The sequence below is a fragment of the Larimichthys crocea genome, chromosome III, assembly GCF_000972845.2.
Source record: "Larimichthys crocea isolate SSNF chromosome III, L_crocea_2.0, whole genome shotgun sequence".
Taxonomy (NCBI): domain Eukaryota; kingdom Metazoa; phylum Chordata; class Actinopteri; family Sciaenidae; genus Larimichthys; species Larimichthys crocea.
This window is the reverse complement of record NC_040013.1, coordinates 29,572,829-29,590,137: the sequence shown is the minus strand read 5'-3', so window position 1 is coordinate 29,590,137 and position 17,309 is coordinate 29,572,829. Positions and strand designations below refer to the sequence as shown.

The window sequence follows — 17,309 nt, the reverse complement described above, 5'->3', positions numbered from 1 at the left end:
AATGAAGCAGTGAGTCGCTTTTTCTCCGTTTGCTTTGTCACTACTGTAATCTTTGGAGTCAAATGAACAGATTTCTTGCTCAGTGTCATGGGAAAGATTAGATTGTTTTTCTTTGTAGATGGTTGTCTTTGTCTTGTTTGGCCCAATACTATGTGTAGTTGTGCCTATGCTGGCAGTGATGATAGCACTGATAATTTATGTTGTGGCTCATTATTGTATTTCTGTGCCTCTGAGCAGGCACTCCCAACAGGGAGAAGGTGCAGCAGGGATGATGATGAAAATAGCCTCCAGTGAGGAAGCTGCTGAGGAGATGGATAACAGAGAAGGTAAATAAACAGCAAGATAAACTAAACTTATATTTCTCTTGTTACTTGGATATTTAAGTGCTGATTATTTTTGTTGTTGGATGGATATTGATATTTAATGCTTTGCTGCAGTTTAAGTAACTGTTTTGACTTTGTTTAAGGCATATTTTAGCTATCTAACAGGATGATTTAGGAAGCTAAATCATCTGAATCCTATTGATTAATGCCTAAGTATAAAAACTGTCTGCTGCTCTGAGTTTTGTCTTCTGTTGCCACATACTCTTGTGCTCACATGACAATCTATAGAAATGTAATGTAAACTTGTCAGTTCATTCCAGATTTGACTTTAAACCTAAATATACTTTACTCTAAGTCCAAGGCTTCTTAAAATGTGGTCACCTGAAGTGAACCTACAGTGGATCTACAACCCAAATTTACAAACTAAAAAATAAACAATCTCTCTTTGACCAGATCCACTCTCCTCTGCAGATCTGTCAGGGGGATCCAACCAAAGGAGAAAGTTGGTAGCTCCACCAATGAATGTGTCACTGGACCGCAGCGAGGGGTCTCTTCTCTCAGAAGATGCTCTGGACACTGAGGATGAAGCTTTAGACACTGGTGATGAACTAGATGTCAATATTGATGACATGGACACACCTGATGAGGCCGACTTACACGGTCAGACATACATGTTAATATGCAAACATGCTTAAATATGCGACACATTAGTAAAACTTAAGGTTCATATCAACTGTCTTTATGTCACAAACAGGGGACTCAGAAGAGTCTGATCTAGGTGCAGCAGCAGCATCATCAAGTGATGCTATTGCAGGACACATAGCAGCTGACCAGAACAGGGATAGCAGGCTGTGGAGGAGCGTAGTGATTGGAGAGCAGGAGCATCGCATTGATATGAAGTGCATCGAGCCATACAAAAGAGTCATTTCTCATGGAGGTAACCAAACACCAATGCTCAAAAACCAAGTTTCTCCTCTGTGTTTTATAGCTTTTAATCATTTGATCTCTGCTGATCCCTCTTTACACTCCCCATTCAATTGTATCTTGCTGCTTGAATTAGTGGGTCACAATAATTAATTAGATAAATAAATCATAGTTTCATACACGATGAAAACACAGGTTTGTGCATCTGTAAGTCAGTGACACTGTCTATGTTTATGTTTTCAGGTTATTACGCTGAACAGAATGCCATCATCGTGTTTGCAGCATGCTTCCTTCCAGACAGCAACTGTGACAATTACAATTATGTAATGGAAAACCTTTTTCTGTAAGTGAAGTGACACCACATGATGAATTACAGCCGTCACTCTTCTAGCAAGGCTTTCAATGTGACGGTGTGGTGGGAACTCTCAGGGAGTGCTCACAAGAGCAGAGGCACTCCCTAACTGTTTCAGTTCTACATAAAGGTGTCAGATGGAGTATGTATGCAAATATGTGAAGTATGGGTATACTTCACATATTTGCATACATACTCCATACTCCTAGTGACTTGTTTTTTCAGTAGGCATCAGATACACCCACTTCTAAATCCCTCTGATGAATTTCAGTTCCTAAGATGACAAAGGAATATTTGCATAAGTGTATAGTTGTCTAACCTAAATCTGCACCTCTTCTCTGGTTAATGTTGGTTTCTTAATGATCTTTACTCCCTAAAGACAAGCAGCAGAAGTTAAGTGACGATGTGTAAATACTGCTGGGATATGCAAGCATTAGTCTTACATGTCACTGTTGATAATACAGGACATTTATCCTTAGCTAGCAGGCTGCTTTAAATTATTACACCATTACGCAACTAGGTTGAGGTCAAGTCAGTGAAGTAATACAGCGATTTGGTTTGCTGTCAGTGTATTGATCCAAACCAAACAATAAAAAAACATTGCTTTATGGACTTTATGTTAAAAGACGAAAGGGCCTTCTCTTTTTATCATGATTATGCTGCATCAAGATTTTCCTTTTGTGTTGCTTTTGTTACAGCCTTTACTTGTTAACATATGACATATGTCATATTTCATCGTCTCTGTGTGTGGGCAGGTATGTTATCAGTACCTTGGAACTAATGGTGGCAGAAGATTACATGATCGTTTACCTGAATGGTGCCACACCTCGCAGGAGGATGCCTGGCTTTACCTGGATGAAAAAATGCTACCAAATGATAGACAGAAGGTAACTATTATTTAAATATTGTATAATGTTTAACCTCTACCAACATTCATCCTCCCTCAGCACATTAAACTACTCTCTCTTCTCTCCTTCTCTTGGCTTCTTTTTTAACACTTTTGACCTTTGACTTCAAACAGAGTACAAAAAAGTATTTTTATCCAATTATATTAATCATGTGTTATTTTACTTATTTCATGGTTTTGATGACTTCTCAAATAGATATCACTATTTATCAACAGTTTTCATAGGATACTTTTTTTTTCTAATGCAATTACGGTATGTATTATGAACTCAGTTGTACTGTACCTTTTGACTATATTGTTGTCGCTGACAGTTAATTGCATAGGGAGCAGTAAATTGAGATTTGTAGGCTGAACAACCTCACTGTGAAAAACCATGAGCTCTGCCTATCAGTGTCACTCTGCTCCTCCTGTAGTAATAGTTAGTCATTAATACTTGATAATGAGTTAATAAGATATAGTTCTCAATTAAGATTTTACCAGTTGCTTCACTTATCCCTATCCTCTTGTCCCACAGATTGAAGAAAAACCTTAAGATGTTCATCATTGTCCATCCTTCCTGGTTCATACGGACTTTGCTTGGAATCACCAGACCCTTTATAAGGTCTCAGTGTTGTAGTTTACATTACAGAACAGGATGTACGTCACGTCACAGGTTTTAGTAATTTCAGGAATTGCACATGTTGCACAAGTCTACCAGTAATTACAGTACATCCATGCTGCCAGTTCATACCGGAAAGAAATTCTCTTGACACCATCTCGGGTTTCCAGTATTTCACTATCCTCATCTATGAGGACTTACTGATCTATTAACGCCTTACACCAACACAAATAAGACACAACACTCCTCATGGTCTTTTCTATTTCCAGAAAGTTAATGTGATTACTCTGGCAATCTAATAGACAATTTACCCCATTACAATACTAGAATCAGCACATTACTGACACAAATATTTATCATTTCTGTTACAGCTCCAAGTTCATCAGTAAAATCAAGTATGTGAATAGTCTGCAAGAGCTTGGAGAAATCATCCCAATGGAGTATGTCCACATTCCACCCAGCATTGTCAAGTGAGTCAGTATCAGTATTTATTATCTGAATCTGTAGATTATGTAATGTAATGTAGATTAACACTGAGGGAATTATAAAATAATGTGGGAAACAAAAAATCTCATAAGAAAAAAGGTAAATATGCTATGATTCTTCAAAGAAGCCACCTTTTGCTTTCATGACGGCTTTGCATACTCTTGCCATTCTCTGAATCAGCTTCATGAGGTGATCACTTGGAATTATTTCCCAACAGTCTTAAAGTAGTTCCTATATATGCTGAGTACTTGTTGGCTGCTTTTCCTTCACTCTGTGGCTCAACTGATCCCAATACACCCCCCTACACCATTGAAGGCAAGAAAATCTACTAATTCACACGTGGTGAGGCACCTGTTAATTCAAAACTATTCCCAATGGTTACCTCATGAAGCTGACAGAGAATGCCAAAATAGTCTTTCATAGGAGTCATGGTCAATGTCAAATACTGCAATTTCTGCTGTAATCATGTCACAGATTCTCTCAAGAAATACAAAATGAATTTCTTCCAAGAAAAGGGAAACAAACACAGTGCAGACTTTTATTCCAAGTGCCTAAATTAGGCATGCTCATACATCTCTCACTTTGCCCCAAGGTATGACGAGGAGAGGGGTATACACAAATTTGCATGCATGAGGTAACTCACCTAACTATCTGCCTGTCTCAGTTGGTTGCGTAGAATCTTCCCTGAAAAATCCTTCAAAGCTACTATGAATTTTCTCATGCTGGGACTAACCTTTGATTGACCTTTGGCTGTTTCCTTATTCAACATAAAAAATAAGCCAGATATTGATTTCCTTACTTCAGTCTGTGATGCTTGCTTTGTTTCACCTCTCTGTGACATTTTAGTAGAAACTTAATGAACATAATACCCTGACGTAGCTTGCACTAACAACCAGATACTGTCACTCCCAAAACTAGGCTGGATTGATGGTTTGCTATTAAAGAACTTACATGTGATGCATGTCCAAACTGGAAAACACAGATTTCTCTGTCAGTATGAATAGTTGCAAAAGGTTCAGTGTGTCAGTGGACTGTACAGACCAGCAGTGCACACTGGGAATATTCCCACAGTGTAAAAAATATGAGGTACAGTATTTTAATTGTAGCTTGCTACAGTGGGATGAATTACAACTATTGGCACAAAGCAGGACAGTTATGTATATGATGATGAAGTGGTGTATAATCATTGCTCATCAGTCATAAATTACTCATCAATTAAACAATCTATGGTGAGGACAGTCTCTGTGTAACATTGAATACTTTGTAAAATATGATACATGAAATTTTATGGATGAAGCAATTGCTGCACAGGAGCAGGAGTAGGAGTTTCAGAATGCAATACCACTTTCAAAAATATGGACAGCTTTTATGCATTTTTTATATATTTTTTTTAATAATATGATTATATTACTGTAGCCTCTTGCTTGGCCACTCTCTCCTTTTCTCTTCTTAGCTTCCTCCATCAATGTCCTCTTTGCCTCTGCCATTATGTCTATAAAGGCTGCTGAGCCCAGTTACATTGCTCGCTTGCCCAGCTCCAGTTTTGGCACGACACCGGCTTTGCTTTCTGTCAAAATTCCCCTATGCTCTGGGCCTGAAAACTTCCTCTTCCCAGTGGTCCAAAAGGCCAGTGGTACAAACACTAACTCCCCCGCGGTGTTGTGAGCTCACAGTCCAGGCAGTGCGGCTAACAAAATGAGCTAACATTGACTAACAGTAGCTACAGTTTGCAGCAGTTTACTTTTCTGTCCATCAGAAAACTCTGTCAATTACCAAGAGTTGAGATGGAACAGCTGGAGGATATCAGAGAACATTTTCTTCATAAAATATTGTCAGTTTCACCAAAATCTGTGAAATAGTTTGTGGTGTGTGACTTCATGCCAAAAAGCGTTACATACTTCTCACGGGAGATCATAACCGGTGCAAAAAGAAACATGGTGCAAAAACAAGCATAGGGAACGCAGAGTAAGAATGACAGACACCACTCACCTGATTACATGTGTAATTAGTGTAGCATCAAAATGACTTGTACCTTTCTGCCTTCATGTCTTGTGCCACTGAGCATGTATCAAGTCTGAAAACCACAGACTGACCTTGACCCACTGCTTAAAAAGGGTTGAATAGTGACTCTTCTGACTGTTAATTGTTGTAAAATGATTGCACCTTATGCATTGCAGTGCATCCATGCCTCACTCCTTTGACCTTGAACACTTTCACTTTAGAGCACTGATGCTTGTTTTCCTTTCCTTCCATTCACCCTTCTATGGCGATGTATATTCAGATTACTAATCCCCAGCACCTGCATGTGTACTGACAATATTGTCACCCCATGTGTTTTCTACCTCCCTCAATAACTTTTACTTTCTGCTTTCCATCCCAATTCTAAACCAGACTGGATACAGAATTGCAAGACACTGCAGAAAGGTATGTATGGTGATAGAATAGAACTTATTTCTAATTTATGACTTCCATTTTCTTTCTGATCTGACAACAATACTTCTCTTTTATCTTCTCTTTCACTCAGAGCCTACAAGAAGGGGAACTCTGTTGTTTGACAATTACAAGATACCTGACTGCTGCCTCTCTTCTCCCTGCATTATGCTGTACTCTACTGCAGCATCTCTGAATATTAGCCAGCCTGTAGCATGATGTATACAGCACATAGTTGCTGCACACCAACAGCTAGCAATGGGTTAAAAAGAAAGATGCTATGGTAAAAAACATCAGGCAGTGTCTTGTTCTTTGAGGAAAGTACCAACACGAGGGTGCTTAACATAAAGCTGTATCTACGGTGCAGAGACTGTCACTGTGCTGAAGGGAAGATGCTTTATCCTGTGCTACTGTACGTTACACGATTGTGTTCCCCATTCAGTAGCTTTTATTTTCTTTGAATTCATCTTTAATTTGAACAGTGCTTTGAGTCTTGTGTAATTCACTTTGGAGAAATTAACTTTGTTACATTCATGTATTAATCTACCCTGTGAGTTGTCGTCTGTACATTTTGTAACCCATGGTAACACAACTTCTGTTTGCATTTATTAGAGTATTAGGTGAGAGTCATGAGGGCTAGTAACAAAATACATGCAAATAGAAGTTGTATTACAGCCGATCTGCCCACAAATAAACATTTATGTTCCCCAGATGATAGTGTACTGTATCTCTGTCAGCTAACTGTGATGGAGGAAGTTTTCTCTTGACACTTTCCATATTTAGTACCTTAATTATAGGTTATAGGCTCTGTCAAAAAGAAACATCAACAGCTATCTATTATCAGTGGTGGAACTAGACTTTTATACAAAGGGGGGTCCATATACTCGACCTAATAAAGGAAAACACTGTGATACTTTAACCTGGTATGCCTTCTAATTTTCATAACCCACATGCGTCTCTCTCTCTCTCTCTCTCTCTGTCTCTCTCTCTCTATCTCTATCTCACACACACAAACACACACACACACACTATTGTGATCATAATCTCGGTCACCAAGTGGAAATATTTTCATCAAGTAAAGCTCGAGCATACAGGAGATTAGTGAGAGAGTTTATTTATTAGTGAGTTTATTTAAGATAAAAATGTACAAAATGTTATGTACTGTATGTGCCTATGCAAAAGCAGATACAAACCAGATAATTTTACATCATATTAAGTAGTTATGGACACACATCTAAAGCGATTAAATACTAAAATACAAGATTAAATATTATGGCTAACAGTCATATTGACGTGAAAAGCTTCTGTTCAATTTAAGTTAAGCTGAATCTGGACCTTCGGCTAATTAATGCCATTAGTAGCACCTGCGCTTGCCTTATTATATCATGTCAGAATAGCTGCTGTTAAATAGGTTCATAGATAGGTAAGTCATTATGGGCCTACCACTTGGTCTTTTTGGTGCACGATATGTGGTGCTTGATGTGGATATCAGGCATCTCAGTGGCATCTCTCACTGTCTATCTCCTCAGAGGCAGAAGTTTCTGTGTCACTCTCATCCCTTGATAAGACTGCATTGTAATAAAAAAAATATAGATACAGTCGAAATAAATAAAACAGCAATAAAAAAAAAATAACATAACAATAAATAAAAGACATCACACACAAAGTCATCAATTTATACAAGCTCAATTAACATTCAAAAGGAGTCAAAATTGACTTGGTCCTTGTGTCACACTGACTTGGCTGGTTAGTTCCAGGTTGGGAGCTGCCAGGGCTGTTGATATGTGGGCTGGGGCCTGATTTGTGCTTCTTTACAAAAAGTGGTAAATATTACCCTTTCTATTCATTGTAAATTGTCCCTATACAAAATAACAGCCTGGTTACACCTTTGTGTTAGTCCAGATCTTGAACTATTTGCACACATTCTCATGCTGTAGCTTCAAATTAACTACCAGGTTAGCTCCTATAAAATTAAACCGGATCATGTAGGCTAGTCAGTGCCAGAGTAACTTGGCTAAGATTTAGAACTTCAAACAAGCTCCATGGACTTTGAACTAATCTTTGGGATTTCATTATAGTTTATGATTTGTTTGGGTTGTGCGCGCGTGTGTGTGTGTGTGTGTGAGAGAGAGAGAGAGAGAGTTACAGTGCCCACTGCCCACTGTGCAGGTTTGCATACTTTTATTATATTTTTCTTATATTTGTATATATTTCTTTGTGGCTTGCGAGGTATTTATTTGTTGAATATGTCAAATATTTAATTGAAGATTAGTTCCTCCTCAATAGTCTTTTAAAAAAAAATACCATCATGAAATTGAAAATAAAACAAACAAAAAAAACACCATACATATAAGATGCTGCATAAAATGGAAATAAAAACAGAATGCAGTCATTTGCAAATCCTCTTCAGTATATATTTAATTACACACAATACAATACAAGGACATGGTATTTAATGGTCAAATTGAAAATCTTTTTTTAAACATACAGCAATTCTTAATTTCATGCTTAAAACAAATTCCAATAAAGTTACAGGATAGGGACAATGCTCAAATCATCTGTTAATAAAATAGTTTAATAAGTTAATAAGATAACTTAAAAGTAAAGGTTAACCTGCACAATTGTGAAGATACCATTCATGGTGAATAATATATACAGGTTTTTCAAGCAACATATGTATCTTTAAACCATTCTGCACAAATTTCACATTCTGCACACATACAACAGCATGTCTCTAAGGGCTAAACTTTACTACCTGCATTCCCGAGTTGTAACCTACTGACAATATCTGGCACATTTCACTTTCAGTAGTTTACAGTAAATGGTCTCTTCAGTTGGCAGATGCTTAGAGTGTTATTAAAAGGAGAGCTGATAAACAGAGTGGTAAACATCAGGGAATTAAACAAATAGGGAGTGATGAGAGATTTTCCTAAAACAAGAGTGTTTAATGAAACATTTAACATTAATACAAATTATAAAACAAACTAAGTGGCATTGATATCAGGACAGCGGAAGGAACATCACAACATCCAATCAACATCAGCCAGTGCCTTATGTCTCAGATACTTCTCCAGGCAGTAGACAGCAATGGGATCTTTGTCTGTGTCAAACTTGTTGGCAAAGAGGTGATGCTGCTCAACCATCCACTGCAGGTCTCCAGCACCATACACACATATTCCCCTGACATGGTGGCCATGACACTCTGTGTATACCGACTGCAGTGAATCCTGTGGACCCTCATGGCCCTGCCACTTCACCAGCCGTGCAATTGCATTTATGTCTGTCATATCATATTTGCGATGGGGCCGTGTTGATCCAGGAACTCCAGGTATTCGTTGAATAGTCGCCCAGAAGAACTCATCAGGACTGTAGGTATCTTTGGACCACTCGATCAGTGTCTGTATTCGGTTATCCTCCAACACGCTGCGGATGTAGCCTCGGCTAACGACAATGTAGGCATTACCCGACAAAATAGGCAGGTTGAATGGAAGTGGCCCCTTTTTCTTACTTGTCCTCTGAGACAGACAAAATAGAGAGTTAATAATTAAGATGTTGTTCAAATAATCAATATATAATATCACATGATGAAACTCTCCAAAAGAAGTACCTGGATTTCCCCATCAACTATCTGGTAAACATCTGTCACCCTCTGCTTCTTATGTTCAGGCATTTCTTCTGATTCCATGCTGTTGCCACCCCTCAATGAACGCAACATCCTTACAATCTCCAAGTTGGTTTTCAAAGGGAAATCCTGGCCACAAAGGTTGATTAAGTATTTCCATTCTGTGCTAATGTTATAGAGATCAGCCATACAGTTGAGGTCAGCCTGTATACGTGACCAGTGACCATACACCACGTTCACAGCCTTGCTGACCATGAACACATTTGGGAAACAGGAAGTAATGGCCTGGATGGCAGCGAAGACTGAGACCTCTGATTTTCTGTCCACATGGACACAATAAATATTTTGAGGTGCGTAGATGGCTCGCAGCAGTCGTTCAAAGTTCTGCACCTAAAGCATATCAGAAAAAATTAGTAGTGCTCCTCCACAAAGCTGGCAGACCCACAAGAGATACTTTTTTTTTTTTAATGAAGCAGTGGTGGCAGAGATATCCTGACTTTTAGTTCATGGGACAATTTCCAGTGACACCTGGATCATACACCTCACATTATGCAACAAGACATGACAGCAGTTTTAATGGACTCATTGTAACATTTGTGAATTTCATGATGAAAGTGAATTGTTTAAACTGCTACTGCACTGTTTTTAAAATGTCCATACCTTATGATGCACAACAAGAGAGTAAGCCAGAGGGAAGTCCTCTTCTTCCTGGCTTAACGGGGACATCAAGTATTTCCTGCTTAATCTGAATTCACTGTAATTAAAAATTACATATCACAGGTAATGCATGCTGCCCAAGAATTTCTGTTAAATAATGGCTTATAGCTCTGCAATTATTGAAACATGTAGTTAAAAGAAACACACCTGCAGTCTTGGGTTGCATTAATATAATACTCATCTGGGATGCGAACATTTTTCTGGAAGTCTTTAGTGATGCTCAATAATTTTGCCTGATCCAGAGCCTCCCTCTCTCCCTGCAGGATCGCTGAACAGTTACACACTTTCTCTGGACCGCCATCATCATCTGTATACTCCAACCAGCTGTGCCTGAGGCTGTAGGTAGCCTCCAGCCTCCAGCCTGTTCTAGGCCAACCGAGTAGATAAAGCATCCATAGTGACCCCAGTACAACAGTGAGCTTCAGCAAAAGCTTCAGCCGACGTCGACGCAGGAGCCTCATTACTTGACAACAGGACCTCAACCAAGATGTTTTTACAGTATGAGTTCTATATGGAGTCCAGCTGAACCTATCCTTTATATTGTTTTCATAGTTTCCTTTTTGTTTATGAAAAGAGATAAAAGAGATGATTTGCATACATCCATTCTTCAGACAGAAAACATTGCCAATAATTAAAAGCAATAAAGATAAAAGTAATTTAACTCAAATAATGGATCAGGTAAAAGCTTCCTACCTGCGACGTTACAAGCTGCAGGTGAGTGTTCTCCTAACTGCAGACTGATGTTCTTGGTGTACCCAGTTGAAAATGCCAGGGAAAGTGTACCCATGACATTAACTGTACAAACCTGTTCAGTCAGTATGGACATATATGGGTAGGAGTTGCCTAGCAGCATAGCAGCAGAGATGTATAGGTATGTAGGTTTATTTCCTTCTTTCATTTTCCCATCAACTATCTTGTGAACATTTGTCACCCAGCCTTGGACAGGCTGTGAACTCTGGTGCTTATTGAACTTCCTAGAGAAGTAGCAGACAGGGTGGTCGATAGCCTGTTCGTCCTCCTGTAAGAGCACAGCAGCCGTGCCGCACGCACTGGTGTCGACCTCTAATTTAAAGGGTCGTGCAAAGCAGGGTGCTGCGAGGACAGGTGTGCTACACAATAACGACTTGGCAGACTTGAAGGTATCAACTTTATGTTGTAAGTTGTCCAAGTTGTTTTACCTTTTTATCCCTTGCCGATTCAACTTGGATAATAGAAGTTTGACCAAACAACTGTTTTTACAAGAACAATTACACATTTGTCAGTACAACAGAACTAGAATACACTTGCCGTTTGGTCTTGAGTTAATTCAACATAATAATAAACATCACAAACATTGTTATGGAATTTTCTATCCTTAGGTTACTTGAGGTCACGTGTGAGCCTTGTGGTCCTCGGCAGTATTAATTGTTTGTCTTTGACTAGGTGCCACCATATCTCAACACTGTGGTGGCCAGGGTCAGAGAGACCTGTTGCTGCATTCCTAGACATAACACATAGCTAACTGTTGACGTTCCATTAGCATGAACAGACAACAGTGTCTCCAGACAAGAATGTGTTGAAGGTAAACACGTACATGGTAAAGTATTTGTGGCCCTATGAGGGTTTAAAGTGTGACCACCAGCATGAGTTCATCAGAATGCGAGACCGACTCAAGCACTTCAGGTGTACTTTGAGAGTGTCTCTAGTTCTCCTTGGCCAAGCGTCAGTAAATACAGCATAAGACATCAGAGGCTCCTGAACACTTTCTTCCCTCCTGACCTCACCATTGACCTTTGACTTCAGCAATTTCTCCACAACAAACATAATATACTTTAATTAGCTGGTTGAACAAACACACAGTTGAGCATTGTTGTAACTTAATTTTTTTAGTTAAAAAAAAAAAAAAAAAAACTTACTATGGTTGATTTAAGACTTTCCATTTCAAGTTGAGATGATTTAAACAACAAATTTAATATTGCGGTCACGTTTCACCCCATTAGGTCTGTTGTGTCTATATCCCAGTAGGTAAATGCAGGTGTGCCGGGGCCGGTAACGGATTGGTTCCTGGAAGCCCAGAGGTTTGGGATTGGTGCGACGCCCTCTGCATCCTCCCCGGCCTAGCCAATCCGCTGTGTCCAATTGTCCTGGCCCAGGACATTTAAACTGCAGCCGCAGGAGCATCGTGGCGGCTTTGTGTGTGTGTCTTTCAAAAGCTTGCCTTGTATTTTGTGTCTAGAAAAGGTTGGTGTCGGAAGTTTTGGGATTGGGCAGGGTTTAGTTTTGAATTCCACTGATTACTCATTGTGGCGGCGCCAGCTCTGTAGACGGCACAGCTTTTTAAAAAAAATTTTTATTAAATTGCCTGACAACGCCACCCTGGGAATTTCACCCAGAGATTTCTTTAAATGGACAGATTTCAGATAGAAAGCACTCAGGTCCATTTTACAAGGGAGGGCAGAGACTGTGGTCCAAGGATGCAAATATTTTATTACAAATGAATTTTCTTTTTAAAACTCTAACATTAAAATCATTCACTCTGGATATAAAAAGAGGGAAGGGGACAACCAGGGCTGCGACCTATTGTGACAATCGGGTCAAAAGAACGGGGATCCCAGGGACACCACACATGAAGCTATTAAGAAAAGTCAAACATAAAGGAAAACCAAACGAGTGCAAACCATATATACAAAAACAGGGACACCACCACCGGGACACCAATCCACCACCATAGGCTCAGCACCTGGATGTAGGGGACCAGAGACAACAGATTAGGAATAAAGAAACAAAATTAAACAATTGTACTTTATCACAAAAACTCAATTTAAATCTACAACACAAGCTATAATAAAACACAAATTAAGCAAAATCTAAGTAATCAAAGAAAGAAATCAATTTAATCTTTCAGCAGTCTATAAAAATAAACAAAATCTATATAATCATAAATGAGAAAGCAACTAAGAATAACCAAATAAACAAACTCCAAAAGAAAACAAACCAACAAACACAACAGAACAAAATTAACTTCCACACTGTTCCCTCGCACACACGCACACAGACACACTTTAAGACGCGGCTGCGCTGCACTGCACTACCACGGGGCCAGCCGGCAAATAGTCAAGGGTTACGGCAGTGACCCAATGATAAGCAACCGAGTTGTACATAAAAGTTAAAAACGGACCCAGCCAAGGCAAACAGTTCGCCGGGGGGTAAAGCAACGGCGGGAGGCAAAGCAGCAGTGATTTGTGGATGGTTCTTCAATCCTACAATTAAAACACAGGATGAGCGACTTACGAGTGGCTGGAGGAGGAAGCTGAGGCCGCAGGCTACATACCTGTCAGGCAGTCCCGGACAACACAGCGTGGAAGTGACGCACCAGAGATGAGCAGCGAGCAGGAACCACGGTGGTGAGCAGCGTGCAGCCAAAAACACCCAATCCGACCTCTAATAACACAAACAATAATCTGTACTGGACAGGCAACATGAGGGAGCTACAGCCGCGGTCAACAGCCCACCTACCACACTGAAGGGGAAGTGGTGGGCATCAGGATGTGACGCGCACAGGTGCGTCCTGCCCGCCTTTTTACGGCTGTCTCCCGCTGTGATTGGCCGAGGCTGCGCCACCGGTAAATATGCCCAGGACCAATGAGTCCGTCCTGCTACATCATGAAGAGATTTTCTGTTAGTTTCACTAGACTAAGGGGTGCTGTTTTTGATGTTTTTTGTTATTGATAACAGTAGGTTAAATAGTGAGGTTTTTGTTTATGGTTTTCTCCTGTGGTTTAGTAAGATATAGGCTCTGTTAGAGTTCTCTTTTTGTTATATTTGTTTGTTATTTTAAACAGCACTCGTGTGCCCTTTCTGTTCCCTTTTCCCTCACCTCCTTTTGTTAAATTAAGATAAATAAACGGACAAGTCTAGAGCAAGTGTCATTTTTCCTCCTTATTTCTTATCTCATTCAGTGTTACGGCTCACATACTGAGCCGGGTCGTAACAGTTGCAACCTTACACTAACTAGTTACATCAACATTTCACGTTTTACCAAAAGCATGGTCGGTTAGTGTCCACCATATCAGAGACTGCAGTTACTATCTTACAATCAAATAATCGAGTTTAGTTGACATATATCTATTTAGAGATTGTTAACTTACTTGGCAAAGACTTTGCAGGTGAAGATCAAACCCCTCTGAAGCCGTCTCGTCTGCGGACTCTGATTCGAAATCAAGTGAAGTTTTTTTTTCCTCATACAGTCAACTGAGCTTTCACTTGCAGTATCCCTCCGTCGATTTCAATAGGTTGTGTTGTGGTGATTCAAACCACCCCGAATTCTGTAGACCTGATGTAGAGCAGAGAGATATTGAGTTTAAAGAAGACAAAGACAAGTACTCCAGTTTCACCTGTTGCAAGAGGGAGAACACAGCTTTGACAGACTCCGCAGTCTGTTCACCATCACACCCAGCTGAGTTCTGCCCGTTTACAGTTTAGGCTTGTTTTATTCATTCACACAGAGAGGGAAAGTACATTTGTTGTGACCAATCATCTTTTGTCAGCTGTTGCTATGCCTTTTTGTGCACAGGCAGAGTGCAATTAAAACTGATTTACTCTAGCATGATAGCAAAGTTTGATAACAGGTCCTGAGTCTTCTGTTCTGTTCTCATCTCACCCCTCCCTATGACTGTCTTGGAGAGCATCCTGACCTCGCTCTCGCTGGTAGCTGGGTGCCATCCCCAACCTGCACAGTATGTTCAGACCACAAGCCCTGCTTTTCTGTAACTCTTTTGCAAAGCACGTTAGTTATACTTTCATAGCAGTCCTGAGGCACAATTCTAATGATTACTGTGTTGTATATAGCTGTCAAACATCACACATCTTTTGGCGTACACATAGTATAATAAAACATGTATAAAAGTATAATTAAACATCATAACACTGCATAATCCACAGTTTGCACTCAGACACAAACTGCAACTTCTGCAAAAACACTCTGCTGGTTATACAACATTCTTAAAAGCAATAGTTCAACATAATCACACAGTTTAATATCTCAAATGATTATTAGGCACTTCAGATAATATAATCCACAATAGTAAGATGTTCTGTGTCTGCTTTCAGTTCTAACCAAGGGGAGTCTCCTATTTCTCTGCTTATCTGCTCGTCTCTCTCTCTCTGTGTAGGCCTTGAACCTGCAACTCCTGCAAAACACTTATACTAGTTACACAACACTCAAAAGCAATATACTCTGTGTGACCTTATACTTACCCAGATGCATTTAACACACATCTATTTTAATTCAAACATTATTATACATTTCCACAGTTGTAACTGCCAGTCTTCTTCAGCCATGGGAAATAGTCCCTTCTTGTTGCTTCAACAATGCATGTAGCAAGTAATTCTCTATGACGTATCAGTGTATAGGCCTACATTGTTTCAATTCTTCAGTGTTGTTAAAAGAAGCCAGTTTAACTCGAACGCTGCAACGCACTGCAATTAGTAGCCTATAGTTTTTTTTCCACCTGTACAGTAGCTCCCATCCCCCAACTCCAGCATTTTCCCCGCTTCTTTTATGACTTACAAAACCAAGTTCAATCAAATCTGAAAAATTCCAAATAGTCAACACAATGAATTACTCAAGAGTTTTCAGTTCCCACGTTTTTCCTCTTTTTTTCCTTCAGACGACTTGTCAACTTAAGTTCAATCAACCATACCTGTAACGGGTGTAGTAAGAACCCAAATGCAGCACACTGGACGAAGGTAATAAATGAAAGTCACTTTTATTGCACTTGGCTAGTAGACGAGAAGTAGCACAGTTCAAAGCAACAGGAGGGTGAATAGAAAAGTACTGAGAGGCAGGTGAGAGAGGAGCAGACTGTGACAATACTAATCTGGCAAAATTATCAAGTAGTCAGTAGAATGGACAATTGTATGTTTTATTTACAAAAAACTCCTAAGGTTAAGTCAAGATCCAAAAACTTATCAGGGCTCTTTGTGTTGAAGAGAGATAGGAGGCTGCAATGTTTTACGGTGCACCACATCGGAAAAGTTTTTGACAGAAACCACGATAATACCCACACATCCCCAGAAAACGGCGCAGCGCTTTCTTGGACTGCGGGACCAGAAAATCAATAATCGTCTGGACTTTCTCAGCCAACGGACGCACCTGTCCCTGACCAACCTGTTTACCCAAGTAGGTGACAGTGGCCTTGCCAAATTCACATTTTGCTAGGTTAAGTGTGAGGGAGGCCTCACGGAGATTGAAAATGGGAGACAGTGTGTGGAGATGGTCGGACCAGGTGTAGGAGTAGTTTAAGTTCAGACAACATGCTGTGTGCCTGAATATCATACCGGTGTATTGGAGGAAAGTGTCGGGTGTGACAAAGGCGGATATTTCGGAGGCACATGGTGTTAAAGCAACGTGCCAATAACCTTCGAACAGGTTCAGTTTTGTCACATATTTGGCGGAGCCTGCACGGTCTATACAATCCTCCATTGGAGCGGAAAAGAGTCAGGTGTTGTGACTGAGTTGACCTTTCTATAATCGTTGCAAAAATGAGGGGTGCCGTCGGGTTTCGGTACCAAAACACAAGTGAGCTCTATGCACTCGTACTGGGAACAGCTAACCCATGCTCAACTAGATAACTTACCTCCTGCTGCATCATGGCCCGGGTTTACTCTATATACATGTTGCTTAATGGATTTGTGGCCCTCCACGTCAATGTCGTGGTACAGGACAGACGTTGACTGGGATGATCCGAAAAAAAAGCAACAAGTTATCCCCAATCAGTTCTATAATATCTGCACGGGCGAGGCAGACAGATGGGACAAAAAACTCTCCAAATCACTCAGCACATCTGAATTCTTAAACGAGTGGCCGGCATCAAGACACTTTTCTCGGCCAAACCGTCTTCAACAAGATTGTACAGAAGAGGAACAGTGGACACAGACATCACGGGCACAGTAGGAGACTGTGGGAGATC

The 17,309-nt window shown here is 40.1% G+C and overlaps 2 protein-coding genes and 1 long non-coding RNA gene across 6 annotated transcripts in view; 1 reads left to right on the top strand and 2 right to left on the bottom strand.

Moving 5' to 3' along the window:
- LOC104920348 (uncharacterized) overlaps nt 1-6,939 on the top strand; it is a 34,939-nt gene extending 28,000 nt beyond the window's left edge. For 2 of the 4 annotated variants that reach the window (XM_019276008.2, XM_027278146.1), the window contains 10 exons: nt 238-326; nt 777-983; nt 1,078-1,260; nt 1,491-1,590; nt 2,355-2,486; nt 3,021-3,107; nt 3,476-3,574; nt 4,183-4,224; nt 5,982-6,014; nt 6,115-6,939. In XM_019276008.2, the coding sequence (XP_019131553.2) occupies nt 238-326; nt 777-983; nt 1,078-1,260; nt 1,491-1,590; nt 2,355-2,486; nt 3,021-3,107; nt 3,476-3,574; nt 4,183-4,224; nt 5,982-6,014; nt 6,115-6,145 (1,003 nt within the window). In that variant the 3' untranslated portion in view covers nt 6,146-6,939. The remainder of the gene's footprint in view (nt 1-237; nt 327-776; nt 984-1,077; nt 1,261-1,490; nt 1,591-2,354; nt 2,487-3,020; nt 3,108-3,475; nt 3,575-4,182; nt 4,225-5,981; nt 6,015-6,114) is intronic. The other 2 variants (XM_019276009.2, XM_019276012.2) reach the window with 2 other exon arrangements.
- Nucleotides 6,940-8,507: 1,568 nt separating this feature from the next.
- Nucleotides 8,508-11,733, bottom strand: LOC104920350 (beta-1,3-galactosyl-O-glycosyl-glycoprotein beta-1,6-N-acetylglucosaminyltransferase). Its single transcript, XM_019276013.2, has 4 exons — nt 10,507-11,733; nt 10,303-10,396; nt 9,628-10,032; nt 8,508-9,535 (listed from the first exon to the last, which is right to left on the bottom strand). Exons 1-4 carry the CDS (start codon nt 10,953-10,955, stop codon nt 9,041-9,043), a joined length of 1,443 nt encoding a protein of 480 aa, XP_019131558.2. The 5' UTR covers nt 10,956-11,733; the 3' UTR covers nt 8,508-9,040.
- A 133-nt stretch (nt 11,734-11,866) lies between these two features.
- LOC113744463 (uncharacterized) lies at nt 11,867-15,382 on the bottom strand. The gene is made up of 3 exons (XR_003461555.1): nt 14,487-15,382; nt 13,670-13,994; nt 11,867-13,598 (listed from the first exon to the last, which is right to left on the bottom strand). It is a non-coding gene; the product is annotated as an uncharacterized LOC113744463 (long non-coding RNA).
- Nucleotides 15,383-17,309: the final 1,927 nt, after the last annotated feature.